The sequence below is a fragment of the Cebus imitator genome, unplaced genomic scaffold (assembly GCF_001604975.1).
Source record: "Cebus imitator isolate Cc_AM_T3 unplaced genomic scaffold, Cebus_imitator-1.0 Scaffold268, whole genome shotgun sequence".
Lineage (NCBI taxonomy): Eukaryota > Metazoa > Chordata > Mammalia > Primates > Cebidae > Cebus > Cebus imitator.
The window spans coordinates 529153-548986 of NW_016107583.1; the positions used below are offsets into that span (position 1 = coordinate 529153).

General features: G+C 36.5%; 1 protein-coding gene across 1 annotated transcript in view; it reads left to right on the plus strand.

Moving 5' to 3' along the window:
• The window catches only part of TMEFF2 (transmembrane protein with EGF like and two follistatin like domains 2), a 250969-nt gene that overhangs the window by 182347 nt on the left and 48788 nt on the right, over positions 1-19834 (plus strand). The window contains exons 6-7 of the mRNA XM_017500663.2: positions 17290-17438; positions 18172-18231. Of these exons, the coding sequence (XP_017356152.1) occupies positions 17290-17438; positions 18172-18231 (209 nt within the window). The remainder of the gene's footprint in view (positions 1-17289; positions 17439-18171; positions 18232-19834) is intronic.

A 19834-nucleotide genomic window follows, 5' to 3' on the forward strand; every position in this document is an offset into this window, starting at 1 on the left:
TTTCTCCTATATGTCAAATGTTTTCAGCTACTTATTAAGTGGTCACTATTGTTTCCTGCATATGTATTATCTTTTAAAAACATAGTTGCCCTTTTATTTAGTGTGGACTGTTTAAATACAATTACCTCAAAGTATTATATATAAAACGCTTGTGCCTTCTGCTTCTTAAAAACATTGTGAACATGATAATTATTCTTTAGCCTCTAAAAAAACTATACCCTAAAAAAAAAGTATACCCTAATACTTTAGGGTAACTGTGCAATTTAGCCACAGTTGCAGCGTTAATCATATATTTTTTAAAGGGGTACACATATTGCAAATTATGTAGCCAAATGGACCAAGTTTGGAGTGAGCATCTAAAATCCTATATACATTTTAGTCATTACCAGCCTGGCAAAAAACTTCAGTGACAGCCTCTTGAATACCATTGAGCCATTTTAATGTCCCTCTGTCAATAAAAATATTCCAATAACAAATCACAGCTATCATTTTTAGATTCAATTTTTTTAATCTTTTTTAGCCAAAACCTTACATATCAAGATACAGCCCAATCCCTAATGTTAAGTAGGCACGAAGCTAACAGCATGCTGTCTCCCCAGGTAGAACACATGTATCAGGAAGGCAGAAGAACATTGCTGCCTAAGAAATCTCTCTAAGCAAGCAAAAGGAGGTATTATCTGCTTTGCATTTGCTTGCCTTAACTACATTTACTGCAAAGATAGCTTATGAGTAGTAGGCTCTAGAAACCATAGTCGAAATAAAAACATTGCCTGCAAAAAGGCAACATGTTTCACTTCAAAGTATTTTTATAATATTTAACATGCCTTCTGTTGCAGTCCATGATTTAATAATAGTTGCATAAGTAATACATTGATACTCATTTTTCATCTTGTTCTACCTAAACTTTTGAACCCACAGAAAGTACTTTCAACCAAAACAGGCCCAAGTTTATTCGTTTTTCAGTAGCTGTCCCTGCCTCTTTGAAATGAAATATATGTCTTGATGCAAGTATAATCAGAAGGCAGATCAGAATAATCAAATGATCAAATTACTTAAATTAGACATATACTGAATTGCCTAAAGATGAAGAAACTGCTCAGCTAGGAAAGGCTTAAGGCAGACAGTAACCTTCAATCATTTCCCACCTCTGGAATAAATATGGAGTCATACTTTGAAGGATAGGTGATCTTAAGGACACTGATAACAAAGATTGGTAGATTAAGTAACCATTGAAAGAAAAGGCTGATTGAGTTTTTGTTCAGAATAAGCAGATTCAGACAGAGAATCTAAGCCATTTTGGGCATCACAATGAAAAAATATGAAAATTATATAATATGGCTTTTAATACATATTAAAGAATGTACAGAGATAATGAAAAGGCTAATTGTATGCACTGCATGTATCCTAGGGCTCTCAAACTCTGGGAACCTTAACCGTTCTCACTGATTACTGATCTTTAGGGCATGAAATTCTTCATCATGTTTAAAATAATCTATTCTAACTATTAGGGGTATTTGGACCATTGTTTGGTAATTAAATACCAAAATGTCTATTAACTTGTACATGGTAGGTACTCCATTTATTCAACAAATATCTATTGCACATCCACTAAACTAAGCATTTAATAAAAATTAACAAATATTTATCATATGTATAAATGAACTAATACTTTTTTGATAATTAAAACAACATGCATTGATCTAATGAATCATATAATTTGAATCTAAACTTTATGTCTAGGTCACTGAAATCTAAGCATACTTTAAATTCAGAATGTATTCATTCATTTATACATTTTCTTCAACAAATATTTATTAAGTGTCTATTTTGTATCAACCATTGTTCTAGTGAAAAATACAACACTGAACAAAGCAGTTGAGGTCACTTTGTATGTGTAAGTGTACATTCTAGTGAAGAAAACAGACAATTAAAAAAATCAAGTATGGGCTGGGCGTGGTGGCTCATGCCTGTAATCCTAGCACTCTGGGAGGCTGACGTGGGTGGATCGCCTGAGGTCAGGAGTTCGAGACCAGCCTGGCCAACATGGCAAAACCCTGTCTCTACTAAAAATACAAAACTTAAGCTGTGCATGGTGGCGGGCGCCATAATCCCAGTGACTTGGGAGGCTGAGGCATGAGAATCACTTGAACCCAGGAGGCAGAGGTTACAGTGTGCCAAGATCACGCCACTGCACTTCAGCCTGTGGGATAGAGTGAGACTCTGTCTCAAAAAAAAAAAAAAAAAAAAAAAAAAATCAAGTGTGTAGTATCATACCACGATTCAGAGATGAAATTGGTGCTGTATTAGATAGAGCAGTCAGGGTAGGCTTTTCAGAAAAGTAATATTTGAGCCATGCAAGTATCTGAGATTAGGACATTCCAGGCAGAGGGAAAAGTGGTGGTGGCGGAAGCATGTGGCATGTTGGAGGAGCAGTCAAAGTCTAGTGTGGTTGAGCACGGAAAGAGTGTATAAGATTGATCAGAAATAAACTGGGATAGGTAGTCAGGACACAGATCGCACAGGGCCTCATGAACCATGGTAAGAACTACAGGTTTATTCTATGGTCCAGGGGGAGAAAGCCTTTGCTAGATTTGGAGCAAGGGAATGTTTCTCCTTTACGTTTTAAAGGCATTGCCCTAGCTGACTTGAGGAAAGGCAAAGTAGAAATGGGAGAGCAATTCAGAAGCTCTTTTATTTCCCTGGTAATTTATACATGTGAACTTATCTTTTGCTGTTTTCATATCCTGAGCATCTTAGTATCCTAATTCTGGACTAGCCTCTAGGTTTTTCTATAATCAAGAAAGAGTATTTTTAATTAGTATACACTTTTACTGATTTTTCTATACCTTTATATTCCAATTTATATACTGATAGTTTTTCTTAATATTACAATAATAATGAATATTTTGTGATCCAAGTGACTCTGTGATCTATGAGTATGCATACAAAGTTAAAGTCATCACATTTCTTTCTACATATTTTACACATTTTTAATTGTATTCTGTTACTTTTGATTAGAACTTTACATTTTAAAAGTACTTTTGCATATTAGGAAAAAAATCCTAAATTAGAGAAAAAAACAGTTCATTTATTTATGGCTAACATTTTATCAAGGAAAACATAAGCTTAAACTTCAATTCCTGTGAAGGGGCCCCTAGCTAATACAACATTTGGATGAATAATGAAAGTATCCCGCATGGTTTGTTGGCATAGGTCCCACTGTACCTTGAATACGTCTGATGATAATCTAAGCAAGCTTCAAATCTGCCTGCCTAATAATTCTCCATTCTCAGTAGACCTATGTCAGTGAGACAGGTGTAGGACACATACTATTCAGAGACACAACAAAAGTTATCACCCAGTGATTTTAAATTGTAATCAACTGTAACTTATTTAAACAGAATTTATGTTTTATTCTATGTCCATATATAGCATGGCACTTAAAGATATGTACTTTGAAAACAAAATAAAATATGTAAAAATAAAAAATATTTTGAATTTAAAGAGATTATAACTGAGCTTGCTGAAAGTAGAAGACTGACTATAAAGACGATTATAAAACGGATGACTAGAATGGATCAGGATGTATCTGATCTCCCTTACACACTATATATAATGTATACAATCACCAAACAAATTAAAATAATAAAAATGTTGCCAAATTTTAGGTAATAACTGATGATAACTCTAGTATTTATCAATAGCTTATTGGTTTTATTAAAATGATATTTCCTTTTAGAAGGAATTCAAAACACTCATTTAAAAACATATTACATTCCTGTAGAGTCCATTTACTATTACTAAAAAAAAAGTCTACATTTGATTATGCAGTTTAGAAAGCCTTCTGAGATGAAGCCAAGAGCAGAACCATTTTGTACATCTGGGGTTAAGAACAATATGGATGGTTCATCCAGTTCATTCTTGTCTTCCTACCACCCTGGCAGCCTTCGCTGATTCTCCTCTGCTAGATCCTTTCCTATGTGAATTTATCAAGTTCCTCTGCCTTCCCTGCCCCCAGCACAGTGTTTTGCACAGAGAAGCCACTCCACATAGAATGGCTGAGTGAATGAATGGATTCATGGGGATTCCTGTTTGATTTTTCAGCATTTCTTTAGTGTCCTTCCACTCAGTAATTATTCAGCGATTCCTAAGAGTCCAGAGCTCCAACCATGCTGTTTATCATTTGGGCATGCTTCCTTCCTGGGGTGGATGCTCCTAGGTTCTTTGCTTCTTTATCTGTAGCTTTAGTCACTTAATCTCCAACCTGTTTTGTTCACTCGGCTTAATGAAGAACACACAGACCCGTGAATCTTGCAATGAGGAGTTCAGCCCATTATCAGTACCTAAAAAATGCTTCTTGAGTAAATAATAGATTTGAGTTAAAATACAATTCTGAGTTACTTGATTCATCTGGGATGAGAACGAGAATGACACTATTAGGCGGAAATCCTCAGTAGAGAAAGGATTTACGTGTCCTTTTGTTACAAGTCACCAGGGAGACCAACTACTGAAATTCTACCCCTTTTCCGAGTTCCAGCTTAAGCATCCCATCCTTTGTGAAAGCTTTCTGTGCCTGCCAGGTGGAAGTAATTATTAGTCCTCAGTGATAGCAAAATATGTCTTCATGCTAACAAAGCCAAGCTCTGATGACTCTGCTTTATGAGTATTTGTTTCCTTCTTCTGTTGTGATCTCTGTTACCAGCTGTAATCACAAGCATCATCTTTGTCTCTGGTGGTCAGCATAGTACCTGTTACCAAGTAGGTGCTCAGCTACACCTATGGGATTCAACTGAATTAAATGTGATCTGTGGTACACTAAAATGTATATTCCTAGGTGGGGAAAAAAAGGGAGAAAAAGCGACCGTGATAATTGCAGACCTCCAAACATCTTTGACAACAGGACCTTACCTGGGGTTCACTCTAGGAAGGTACTCACAGATCTCTTCCTTTCTTACTTTTTAAAGCTTAATATTTGTGAGGAACTCAGAAGCATTTTTATTTCAAGGCAAAACGTTCAAACATTTCTACTTAAAGTCTTTCATCCCGAGAGTTTCAGAATAGCTCACAACTATTTCTGGCCACACAGTCCTCTCTCAGAGCAATCAAAACTCACCGGCAATACCGCAGGAAGTCAATGAGGAATGGCTGGTTTGAGCCTGTAAACTAAAATGCCACCATGTGTTTTTGAGTTTAACATTTTAGTGGGCAAACACATAAGATGAGGAGAAAGAGAGGGATGATTCCCTTCATATAATAAACTACTTGAAAGTCGCTTTTATACAGACATAAACTCAATCTTTTCTTTCCACTTTCATTAACTTTTTTAATTTTTTTATTATACTTTAAGTTGTGGGGTACATGTGCAAAACATGCAGGTTTGTTACATAAGTATACATATGTCACAATGGTTTGCTGCATCTATCACCCCATCATCTACATTAGGTATTTCTCCTAATTCTATCCCTCTTCTATCCCCCCACCCCCTGTCATCTCTCCCCTAGTCCCCCACCCCGAGACAGACCCCAGTGTGTGGGTGTGTGATGTTCCCCTCCCTGTGTCCATGTGACACAAGAACAGAAACCAGACATCGCATGTTCTCACTCATAAGTGAGTATTAAACTCAATCTTAAATAGTTATTTACATTGTTCAACACCCCCTTAGGAATGAGAACATGTGGGGCCTGTCAGGGGGTGGGGGTCTAGGGGAGGGATAGCAGGGGCTGGGGAGATAGGAGAGAGGTAGCATTAGGAGAAATATCTAATGTAGATGACAGGGTGATGGATGCAGCAAACCACGATGGCACATGTATACCTATGTAACAAACCTGCACATTCTGCTCATGTACCCCAGAACTTAAAGTATAATAAATAAATAAAAAACAGTTATTTACAAAGAAACATTGTCTTGGTCCAGTGGAATGTCTCCATGCACATATTTCTTTTTCAAATTTTGTTTAAACAACTTAGAAGTAAACTTTTTAAACAGCTTAGAAATGAACTTTTCTGACCAAAATCATGCAAGAACTATTTACCAAGGTTGGCAATTTAATCATTTTTAAGCAAAATGTCAAACCTAATATTTTTATTTTAAATGATAAAGTACAGTGTTTTGAAACTATCAAAAGCAATATAATACTTGTGCTCTACCACCTAAGTTTAAGAGATGCAAACATTTAGCATATTTACTTTTGATCTTTTCTTAAGAACCATAACATTAAAGATAAAATTAAGGCATTCTCCTACATTAATTATATTTCCTATCTTTCCAGGTTTCAGGTACAGTAAGTACTCCTATAAACATTTGTCTTTATTCAATTATGACATTTATTATAGCATGGTATAATATGTATTAAATATTATTTTTTAAGTAAATTTAAATTAAATTGACCCCAAAATTAATAAGTAAAAGATTAATATAATCATAAAGGGTAAACATTTGCTATAAGTTCTAATTATGAAGGGTTAGTTAATGCCAGCATGATTTAATTAGTACCTTATTTTTATACTCAATTATAACAGTATAATCTTCAGCAAACATCAATTGGGGAAATAACATGTTACAAAAACACTAAGAATTAATTCCAGATGATTTGTTGCAAGTACACAAATGTCACCTTATTTTCCTACCTTTATATCATAAGATGAAAAAGGTCTATTGAAACTTGTTAAATTGAGGATTTGTTGTTTTCATATGCTACCTGTCATTCATTTTATATACACACTCACAACACACACACTCACTGCTTATCTCTGAGCTCCCTGAGAGCCAAGGAACAAAAAAAAATACGAAAGATCCTATAACTGACCCAATTATCTAACAAAAGGAGATGTGCTATATCACCTGGTAGGACTACCTTGTGTTCTCTGAAAATAATTATTATGAGTGCTCTTATAATAAGATACACAAACATAAGCCAAACAAATAAAAACCACCTGAGCAATGTAGTGGCCAATTATTTTCAAACTAGCAATTTTATCAAAATGCAAAGCTATAATTCATCCGTCATTTCTTATCTTTCACGGATAAAATCCAAGGGCATGATGTGAAATTGCAGTTTCGTGGGAAATCTAAACTGTAATGATGTTCATACACGTTTACTCCTAAAAGCCTTTTGTCAAGTGAAAGCATAGTGCAGAGGGCCAGTTGGTAAATCAAAAACATGAAGCCACACTAATCACCAAAGTGGGCGTGGGAGTCCTGGTGCTTGGGAATGTGCTTAAACGTTCAATATGATAATGACAGAATGGAGCTAGTGGGAATATAGTCTATCACATTATTCAAAAGTGATTGTTTTAGTAACTTTATTGTATTGTTTTTCCTTCCAATTTTTTATTCTTGGGTTTGCATGCTTCCTGACTCTGGTGTATATAAAGACCCATCCAGTTGGAGCAACCACACTTCTCTGTGATCACAAAGTTACCCTTGGTTATTGAATATGTTTTCCAGCTTAATGAGCAAGCACGTCCACATGATGCTAATGAGGAATTTTGCTTCAGGATACTTTTAAAAATGTACATGAGTAAGAAGAATTGTTTGCTTTGATTATTTTAAGATGTAAATGCAGCTACTTCTAAAAAGAAAAAATAATCCTGAGGAAAAGGCATTCATGATCCATGACAATGGATGGAGAGTTAAATCCTGCTTCTATCTATCATATGTACTGAAGAGGGGCGTAGGAGCAACTTCTGCCTTGGAAGGAGGCTTGTTTACTCACTAACACAGTGGTCATTAATAAGTCTTTACTGCCCCTATGGTTTTGTTCCAGTCATTTTAAATCAACCCTGGAACCAGGCACAGTACACATTAATACAAGGCATTGTTCTCCTTCGACTGTAGCTAAGGATGCTTGCATCCTATCACTGTTGTGATAGAAGCCTATTTGCTTCTATCCCAATAGTGAAGAAAGAAAACTCTCCCTACGAGGAAAGAAACCTTTCCTGAGTCACACACACAGCTGCCTCCCTGGCAGCTCCTGTAATAAGTTTCTAGTTTGGAATGTACTACAAATCAGGGGTAAAAAGCAGCAAAGGGTAGAGCAGGAATGACATGGTGGTGACATTTTTGCCTTAGTACTTCACTATCATATGCCTTAAGTATCAAGCCACCAAGCCCTAATGATTCTTCCTTTTCTTCCATATAGTTAATGTCTGGCTCTGGGGCTTTCCTTCCTTGTCCCTATACCTAACAGCAGTAGCCTGGGAACTAGTCCCTCTGCCTGCACTCTCCTGCTAGCTTCATCTTTCTAAAGTACCGCTTTCATCATGTTGACCTTCTCATCGCACTGTGCTCAGAAAGCTTTCAGGACTCCCCAGTTCCCAGAAGACAAAGGTCACTCCTTGGACTGGAATTGAGGCCCTTTGCAATCTGTATAAGGTGTTGTGTTCAGCCACTTTGGATGGGAAGAGTTCGTTCTAATCAGACTGATCTATCTGTGAGCCTCCCAGCACACTGTCTTCCTCCATACGTTTCCCCAGGCATTCTCTCCACCACCCTTCTTCATCTAAATCCTATTCTTCTTTCCAGACAGTCCACTTTCCACCTCCTCCTCCCTATCTTATGGCATTAAACAAAAGAGTCATAAGGAAGTTGGAGCGAGGTGCCAGACACAGGAGAACCTCGCGATAATTTCGCCCCCATTTTTTGCCGCTTGGTTTTGGTTTTACTTGGCAAATTAATTCTGCTGACCACTCTGCCACTGATGTTTTTTGATCAGTATGTTTAATCACCTGTTCCTGTCATCTGACACCAAACACATATTGCGTGAAGTATGTGTCATATGAATAAAGCCTTTTAAAGCATGTCACTGAATAGTATACATGAAACACAAACATTAAATTTCTTATAATGGAATGAATAGGAACGAGAAAAAAGATGTGGTTGGAGGCAGAGTAGCTGGGATTTCTCAATAAGGGGTGCAAACCTTCTCCCACGGAAAGAGCTAACTTGCTTTAAGATACTGATTTCTGAATGTACCTCCCGATGTTATTGCACCAAAATTTGTCATGATAAATCTATCTTACATACAGTAAATTTGGAAAATCTCTTAGTCTTAGAGAGTGAGAAAGAGTATCCAATATAATTGCAACTCACCATGGCTGCACTTCAGAATCACCTGCAGCATTTTTAATAACAACGGTTACCTAAACCTCACACCAGACCTCCTAAATGAGAATCTCTGAGTTGCAACCCAAGCCTTTGGGTTTTTTTAATATTGCACAGAAGATTTTGATATGCATCCAGAATTTGAAATCCAGGATTTGAAAGCCAGAAGTTAATGATGGACAATATTTATTTGATTACAACTTCTCAGAAACTGTTAAGCAGTTGATACGCATTTAGTGACTATAGTCTTGAGTCATTATCTCCATTTTCATAGGTGAGGATTCTAAAGCTTGGGAAAGTTATGTAGCCCAGTGCCATCCAGCTAGTAGGAAAGCCTGCATTAAATACAGGTATATCTAATGCCAAATTCCAACCTCTAGTCAAATTCTCGATCTACATTTAGTATAATTAGGCATTATTTCAACATGTAGCTATCAGTCTCTTTCCCAGCAATAGTTACCCCTCTTCAATATGTGATTCTGTTTCTGAAAGTTCTGGGGCCACCAAGGGCAAGAGTTTTGCAGCTCAGTTTTCCTCTGATTGATTATTTGTTGTCCTAATCTCTTTCTGATCAGTGAGGCCCAGTATTCCCAAGACCTTCCACATATAATGGGCCAACTTCTATGTTTTGCCTCCTTCTAAAGAGATGGATACTAATGGCAACTAAGCTTTTTCCACGTGCAAGATAAGCCTGGCCACCCTGGAAAACCTGAGTGCAGTCCTGGGTAATGTTTCTGGAGAGGGCATTATTCTTTCCTCCTAGATTTCAAAACTAAAAGGATTGCCCACTCCAAGTTAAAAAAAAAAAAAAAAAAAAAAAGTCACCTGAGACGCGATATGGGAAAAGACTTACTAGCCCTACCAGTCAGTCAATGCTTTTCTACCCTTTGAATAGAGGGTTTTATTTTCCAATGCATTTTCATGTCTTTTACCTCATTTTATTCTCTCACAATTCACAGTCATTCCTGCACTGCAGTTTCCTTACAGATAAAATACTTATAATCAAGTTCCATCAAAAGGAGTGATGTGAGAGTTAATGAGTAAATGGGCTTAAAGTATCACAAGCATCTTGAATGAAAGGTACACACTGTTTTTACTGTTATTAATATAATGCAGTTCATCCATTACGGATCTGACAGGGAGCACAGACAGCCGCTCTGACCTCATTTACTGGCCAGGCCAGAGAGGGTCTGCATAATGGCCCCAGAGACAGCCTCAAGGGAAACAAAACCACAGTCAAGGTCCAAAACAACCCAGAAAGCCAGCCTCACTGCAGCACAGTTGGGTGCTTTGAAACTGACTAGGAATATTGTATGGTCAAAATACGGAATGGATACCGAGTCAAGGACCTTTAGAGAGGAATAAGTGACAGCCATGTTTAATAGATGAAACAAAATCTAGTGAAATTAGAGGGCAGCCACAAACCAGACACATGAATAAGTAATTTGCTAGCTGCCACGTTCTGCATTCTCACATTCTGGCAGATGACAAGGCACTTCTAAATACACAGAGAGGCTTATTTAACTCATTGCAGAGCATCCGTGGAAGAGCCACTTTAAGTGAGGCAGGGAATTAAATTAATGTCAACCCCCCCCAAAACATTGATGAGATAGTTATAAATGTATGTGAGTTGTCTTAAATGCTACCTTTTACCTCCTATAATTTAGGTTCCTTACTCCATCAAGTGGTCTTTAAAAATTATTTCCTATTTCTCTTCTGTCTTATAATTCAGAGAGCTAATGTTTTCAGTCAATGTTAATTTTCTTTGAGGGATTTTCAGAGGGTAGTATTACCACATACAGACCCCTGAAACTATTATTTTCGAGTAAGGCTGATTCTTTTTCTTTGTAGCCTGGAAGAAAAGAGAACTATGTAATCTCGTGTCAAAATGTCAAAGACTGAGATAGCTTAAAAAAAAATAAGAAGAAAAGAAAAGAAAACACACACAAAAAAACCTTAAAGGCATTCAAGCAGTCCTCAGCCTTACAAATCCTTGGCTCACATAAAATACTTGTGACATGCTATAATTAACTAGTTACTCCTCTCAGAATGAATAATAATGCAATTATTTGCCAAAAGCAGTGAAGGGATAGTTTCTGTTTTCAAAAATGTGTGCCTTTCATTTCTGTAGAAAGAAAAACCCTTGATTAATTCACATAAGCTGCTAAAGTGACCTGCAGTTTCACCATTACATTATATGATAATTGCTACCTTTTTCTTTTCATTTTTTTAATTTTTAAAACATATTTTTAATTATTCATTTATTTAGAGGCAGAGTCTCACTATTTTGCCCAGGCTGCTCTCCTGACCTCAAGTGACCTTCCTGCTTCAGCCTCCTGAGTGGCTGGGACTACAGGCCTACACCACCACACCGGGCTCTTCTGTCGTCTTTTCATCAGAGCCTTATGGTTTTCAGTGGTTTGCCATAGCAATAAACTACAAGTTGCTATCATGTTCAAATTATACTGGTATTAGCTGGGCGTGGTGGCTCGTGCCTGTAATCCCAGCTACTCAGGAGGCTGAGGCAGGAGAATTGCCTGAACCCAGGACGGAGGTTGCGGTGAGCCGAGATCGTGCCATTGCACTCCAGCCTGGGGTAACATGAGTGAAACTCCGTCTCAAAAAAAAAAAAAAAAAAAATTATACTGGTGCCTGAAACTGTACCCAAATACCACAAACGAGAAGTAGTAGCCTGGCTGGTAAAAGCATTTTCTTGCCCCACCATTGAGGTTACTAGGTCCTTGTTCCCAGTTTCCTTGGTCTGTGGAGACACAAATGAAAGGAGGACAGTGAGCCTTGGTTCTTCAGGAACCATCTCTCCTTTGGAGACCCCACATCTGCCAAGTAGCCCAAAGTTATGTCTCCGAGGTGCTAATGTACAGCATAATGAACAGTTTCAACTCCTTCCAACACCATCCGCCATTCTCTCAGTAATTTTTTCAACAACCATTTATTGAAGATGTTTGTAAGGCACTGTACTAGGCACCAGGACATCAAAGGGAAGTAAGACACCTTGCCCTTAAGAAGGTTGCAGAAAAGTAGAGGCATAAGCAAGTAAATAAGTATATTACTTAAATGTACCATGGAGGTGGGTGTGAGCCTGTCCCCACACACATACACAAATTCTTTCATTCATAAACACACAAAACCCCCTATACCCCATGATCGTAAACTTCTCACAATTCCTCTTTAAAAGTTTCAAAGCAGACACTTGGAAAAAAATTAATGCTAAAACCCTCTAATTTTGTAATTTCAGTAGAGACCATTGAGCTATACATTTGTTTGTGTGTGTGTGTGTGTGTGTGTGTGTGTGTGTGTGCGCGCGCGCGCATATAAATACTTGTTTTACTGTGGATGTTTATATAGCATTTTATTTAAGGATAAAATATTTTGAGCAACTGATGCTTTAGATAGTCAGATTAATCTAATGCCCATAAAATTATTGACTAATTCTAAAACCAGGTTTTAGTTTGCAATGTCTTAAAACTAACATTCACTGATATATTCCAATGGTAAAAGAAAAAAAAGAAAAAGAAAAAAAAAAGCCCTGGATTACTTCTTTGAGAAAGGCAAAGACCAAGAGTCAATGTGATTTAAATTCATAAAAGCATGAATGTTAGGTACTCCTAGAGTACACATAACCTTGTTCTTCAAATCCTATTTACTCAAAGGATTCCTTTAATCAGGGAATGATAGGAATGTGGGTCTTTCTTTGCACTTTCAGTGTGCAGAACAGGGCAGGTTCTGGCATCAGACTGCCCAGATTTGAAATTAGGCTCTTCTATTTTCTCTCTTTATTTATTTATTTATTTATTTATTTATTTATTTATTTAAGATGGGGTTTCCCCATGATGGCCAGGCTGGTCTTGAACTCCTGACCTCAGGTGATGCACCCACCTCGGCCTCCCAAAGTGCTAGGATTACATGCGTGAGCCACAGCGCCCGGCCTCTATTTTCAAGCTGTGAGACATCTCTGAGTCTCAATTTTCTTGCCTGTAAGATGGAGACAGTAACAGCAACCACCTTTCTTTAAGAATGTAAAATTGTTAGTGTATTCACTCATTTCATTTAGTTATCTATTCAACAGGTAGTTATTGAAAGTTTCATGTGTACAAGGTACTGGGCTTGTTGGGGAATGCAAAGGTAATTCAGTCACTGCAAATAGGGGCCAAGATGGACTTAGAGTTTCAGACCATGGTCCTGGAATCCTGCATGTTTTTCTAATTAAATAAGCTTAATACACATAGCTACATGGAATATAGTAAATAATTATGTAATTAGAGTCCATTGGTCTTTTGGAAACGTAGAAATGGTGGGTCCTTAATCATTTAGCACCATTTCCTTTTCCCCCAGCTTCATTGTTTTTGTGTTTTGTTTTGTTTTTGAAACAGAGTATCACTCGTCACCCAGGCTAGAGTGTAGTGGCAGGATCTCAGCTCACTGCAACCTCTGCCTCCCTGGGTCAAGCAATTCTCTTGCCTCAGCCTCTTGAGCAGCTGGGATTATAGGTACCTGCCAGCACATCTGGCTAATTTTTGTATTTTTAGTAAAGACAGCATTTTGCTGTTAGCCAGGCTGGTCTCAAACTCCTGACCTCAGGTCATCCTCCTACCTTGGCCTCCCAAGGTGCTGGGATTACAGGCATGAGCCACCGTGCCTGGCCAGCTTCATTGTTTTCAAGCCATTTTAGCAAATATTTGAAGTTTCTTTCACTTATTCAAAAACTACATATATTCTCCATAGATTTCCAATTTCCAATGATTGCTGAGAGTCGTAGGAAGTTTTTTTTAAAATTTACTGTTGCATTTATTTAATATATACAAGTATATAAAGTAGGGAGCAAAGATGGAGGTTATTGATGAGGACAGGCAACTGAGGAAAGGACCAATGTAATCTATGCTTTCCTGAAGCTTATATCCCAGGGAAACTTTCACCTCAAGGAATGAATCTATGTCCTCCTCTTGGGCTGAGAATAAAAACATCAACTGTCTGTACCTGTTTCTTAGCCATTCCATGAAAGGCTTTATTTGAGGCAACAAGAGCCAGGAATTTCCAGAGGAAACAAATCTTGAAAGGAGGACTTGAGTGAGCAATGCTAGGAAAGGAAAGAGCAGGGGGTGCCAGCAGCAGAAAAGCTGTGGAACTAAAATCAGATTAGTCAAACTGAAAAAAATAAAATAAAATGAAATAAATATACCAATTGGAAAAGGAGAATCTTGTAAAATATCCTGCACAATTTTTCAATTTGGTGTTAAACCTTAAGTGAATTTTTCACTGAAACACTGATACTAACCAGTCTAATTCGATCAATTTTTATCTTTCTCTCTGTTAGTCTATTTTCACACTGCTGATAAAGACATACCTGAGACTGGGCCATTTACAAAAGAAAGAGGTTTAATGCACTCACAGTTCCACGTGGGTAAGGAGGCCTCACAAACATTGTGGAAGGTGAAAGGCATGGCAGCTGACAAGAGAAGAGAGCTTGTGTAGGAAAACTTTCCTTTATAAAACCATCAGATCTCATGAGACTTATTCACTATCATGAGAATAGTGTGGGAAAAACCTGCCTCCATGATTCAAGTATCTCCCACCAGGCCCCTCCCACAACATATGGGAATTATGGGAGCTACAATTCAAGATGAAAGTTCGGGTGGACACAGACAGACCAAATCACCATCTCTGTTCCCTTTGCACCATTTCGTCATGCTATCAAATGGGTTTCTGAGCTGCCAATTATTTTTTGTCTGTATATATATATATATATATATATGGTGTACATTTCTAAATTTCTTTGGACTTAATTGGGAGATATCTTCAAACCGTGATATCTTATCTAATTTACGATTTACTCAGACAAATGACAGAACATACCTTTCTGTTTTTCTGTTGCAAACAAATGACTTTATAAAAGACATTGAAGGAGATAGTTCCTAGAGTCTAAAACAACAACAGTTAGAATCTAAACTGGTTGGAAGGCAAAATAAACTACCTTTTTAAAAACGGGAATGTCAACCTCCCCACTCCTTATTAAGGCCTGGCCCACATAGTCACTTCTCCACATCCACTCTGTAAGGACCAGAAGCTCGTTGAACACGTAGGCAGCTCCTGACCTCAGATTTTCAGATGCCAGGAATCAGATGAGGTAGCAATGGCGTGTTCCAGTAGCTTGTGATCACATGGCAACGTCAAAGCTGAGGTAGGAACCCCGCGCCTCCATGAGTTAAGTGTTTAGAGAGGGTTGCCATCTGTTCTAGCTATATGTTCCTAAATAGGTAAATGTAAAAATAACCAGGCATTCCTAAAGCAATTCTCTTACCAAAAAAAAAAAAAAATTAAGTTCATTAGCACATTTTCTGCCAGCATTTTCAAACAGCAATCTAGGTAATTCTGACACAGATGGTCTAAGGACTACAGTCTGAGATGCACTGGTGTGTAGACAAACCCTCTCTCACTCAATCAACAGACGGATCAAGCAGTGAATCCCAGGAATTGAGTCTGGTGCCAGGATGACTACTTAAGAACATAGAATGTTAGCAGCTACCCCAGATTTACTGGGGCCCAAAAATCTGCTTATGAATCTAGATATTTAAAAGTTCTCCAGGAGATTCTAGTAACACAGTCTGTGGTATTAGAGAGAAGGGGTTGGGTTTTAGCTTCACGAATCTGTAAGTGAGTCTTTATTCCACAATTTACCATTGTCTAACCTAAAATTGCTGGTCTGTAAGACAGCTGTTGTGAGGATTATATAAAGCAATACACGTTGAGAGTCTAGCATGTAGTAACCTGCTTGCTGTTGTATGCCTAGCTCTGAGGAAGATATATAGAGGTAAAAATGCGTGCCTCATGACTTTGAGAAACATATAATCTATTTACAAAAACATCATAAATATTAATAAAAATTTAAAATATGAGTTTATATTTTAAAGTTGTAACATGTTTGTACACACACACCAAAAAACACACAAGATACAATATTCAGAATAATACAGAAGTATAAAGACATAGGAACAATCATGTAAAATTTGCTTTAAAATGTTTAATTCTTCTAGTTCAGGTAACCTAATTCTCATTAAATCACCAAATTTTTGTTTAGATTATAGAAAAATATTAACATCATGAGTGGCAATCAACTTATATTTATTATTTTATTATTTAAAATGAGAGGTAGAAAAATAGTGGTGTATACCTGGGAAGGGGGTTCATACACGCTTACAGGGGCCTAAGACAAGCCTGAAATTGTATACAGAAGCATTGTTTATATGAATATGGTCATTTTTGGGGAGAGGCCCATACTTTCATTTTTCCAAAGGGTTTTGTTGCCCCCCAAAATGTTAAGGACCACTGAAGATTTCCATTTAATACATTTTATGTGCATCTTTATACCAAATAAATATCACTCCTGATTGCTTGCCAAATAATTGTTTGCTTTCTCTGAACTGTCCTCTGAGTCCATTTTCCACAAGCTTTAACCATTCAAATATCTCAAGAAAAGAAGGAACGGTGAGATTCAATTTAAGAAAAGTCTAAAGCAGAGTTTCATGACTGCTTCAGCCTATTCATATTCTGCAGACATCAGCATGGAAATTTATGTATAGGTTTTAAAAGCTCCAGGACAGAGATTAACTGACGATCATCTTTTAGTTTTTCCTTTTCCTTTCTTTTTCTTTCTTTTTTTGTTTTTTCCTGAGACAGAGTCTCTGTCACCCAGGCTGGAGTGCAGTGGCACGATCTCGGCTCACTGCAACCTCCACCTCCTGGGTTCAAGCAAGTCTCCTGCCTCAGCCTCCCAAGTAGCTGGGGTTACAGGCACCCTGCCACCACACCCAGCTAATTTTTGTATTTTTAGTAGAGACGGGGTTTCACTCTGTTGGCGGGGATGTTCTCAATTTCTTGACCTTGTGATCCACCTGCCTCGGCCTCCCAAAGTGCTGGGATTACAGGGGTGAGCCACTGCACCTGGCCCCTTTTCATTTTTCATTCATCACTCAGTCTTTGGAATTATTTTCCATTAGTTCTGTGTTTCTTTTCTTCTCAGTTAGAAAATTGGAGGAACTTCCCTGGAAAGATAGAACTCAATTTTACCAACTTGCATTTTGTCAACTTAGCAATTCTTTCATTTGTGTTTTATTTATAATGTGGTAACAACACTATTGGTGTTATATATTTTTATTTCTCTCTTTTTTTAGGTGTGTGTGTAACATTGACTGTTCTCAAACCAACTTCAATCCCCTCTGTGCTTCTGATGGGAAATCTTATGATAATGCATGTCAAATCAAAGAAGCATCGTGTCAGAAACAGGAGAAAATTGAAGTCATGTCTTTGGGTCGATGCCAAGGTAATGTTCACACCGAAATTCATTTCAAAGAATGTTTTTAGACTTCGTGCAAAAATGAAAAGTGAAGAAAACTCCTTATTAGACAGCTATTCCATTTCCAAAAGGCAGTTTTTATTTACAATAGATAGTAGAGTCTACTGTAGTATTTGTGACGATTATAGGAGTTGGAGGGGCTCTCAGCAACAGTCCAGATCTGTCTCTATACAATGTAACTGTGTTGCCACAATGTCACAAATACAGAAGCTAATATTCACAAGATAGCAGACATTTTCTTGCAAAGGGAAAAAAGAAAGTCAAAAACATTTTTTAAAAGAATCTAATAATTTATTAGACATCCTTGAAATTAAAAGCAAATAACTCCATTTTTATGTATTGATTCAGTACAAATATTTAAAATGCATTTTTAAAAGCAAGAGGTACTAGAATGTTCTATTGTCTTTCTTGTTCAGAAGCCAGCATTTTGTTAGTTTTTGATTTGTTATTCCTTTGCCCAATTTTTCTCAGTTAAAATTGTGAATCTTTTTCTTGTCTCAAACTTTAGAAAGCTCTCGTCATTCTATTATTTGCTCTCAAACAGAAATTGACATTGTAAATCTGTCTTTGCATACAGTTTGCTTAGAACTACAGTTGTAAAAATTCCTTAATTGCAATGAAGATATTGTTGGAGGAAATATGTGTTTGACATTAGATATTCAGGAAACAATTAATTTTTATTGTTAATTTTTTTACACAGATAACACAACTACAACAACTAAGTCTGAAGATGGGCATTATGCAAGAACAGATTATGCAGGTACATAATATTTTCTACTACAAAATGTGAGCACTTCTATTAAAAGATAGTCCTGGGAAATGGTTGTTTACCACTTATTCCAAAGCGAACCTTACAAGACTTCTAATGTGCTAGTCCACTTTTGCTTAGTTCAAGCTTTCAATAACTTTTTGTTGAAGCAAAGAAGACCTACCTTTTTTGCCATAGTTAGAGCACTTGTCAGAAATGTCACTAAGATATAATTAGCTTGCTTTGACAGTGCAAATGGTACAAATAACAAAACATTTATCAAATTAACAGTATCAATGGAAATCAATGCAATTTTTGGCAATATATTGTAATAAATGCAAACGTTCTTGTTTAAATTTCCGTAAAAGTCAACAATGAAAAGTTTGCCAGTCTCTAAAGATCTAGAAAGGACAGCCACTAATAGTAATGCTGGTTGTCTTTAGATGCAAAGTTTAAAAGGCATTTATAGGTTTTTTTAATAGTGAATTCCTTTAACTTATTTTGAAATTAAAATGCAGTTTCTCAGACATGCAAAATTATAAAGAATTTTATATAAAATATAAATCATATTTAGCAATTATAGAATTTCACTTTGAAGAATGTCTCTAGCTAATCTACCTTTTCTAGAGTAAGAAATAATTCATGGATATACAATTGAAATTTTAACAGATTCTTAAATTTTATAGAAATTTGGGATAAAACATATGTAAATAATATTACTGAGGTTGATAATGATATGTGAAGATTTTTAAGCAGAGCTTTTCATTTAGCTATTAAGCAGTTATATCTAGATTTGTGGCAATTATTCAATCAAAAAGAGTCGTTCCTTGTCTTTTAAAAAATATACTATCATCTATTCTTCCTTTCTGAAATTTGATTTACTTTAACAACAGGATAAACGTCTATGAAATTGAAAAAGCAATTAGTCAATACACTTACAGATATCTGAAATCTCTTAGAATTTGGAAATAAAAATTATTTTTATCAACATTTTCCATATTTTATCTTAATGTTTTTCAATATGTAGACAGAATTTTTTATGTGCTAGAAGACAGAAATTATCATGGACAATTATACATGTGAAAACATTGGTTCTACTATTATATAGCCAATCCCAAAGCATCCAGGAGAGATATTTTTAGATATTTATTGAAAAGAATAGTTCAGTGGTCTATAAGTTTGGAAGAGGTCATATAAACAAATGGATCTTCTACCCAGAACTTCTCACAGCTTTTATGTTCATTATAAAATACTTAAGAGATATGCATCTTTTATTTATTTATTTTACTTTTGGTTGTGGAGAATTTCTAATAAAGGTAAAATACACAGATATAGGCTCTATAGCATACTGAACCCACATGTACTCATCATTCAAGTCCAGTGATTAATCCATGCCTAACCCAGCCCTGTCCTCACCCCTATCCTTTTTCCTTACTTTCATAATATGTGGAAGCAAATCCTGGAAATTTCATCATTTCATTCATAAATACTTCAGTATGCATCTTGAAAAAAATCAATCATTTTTTAACAAAATTACAATGCTATAATCATACCTTTAAAAATTATGAATAGTTCCTTGTAATAAACAGCTTTTTAACAAAAGTGGCTGATAAAT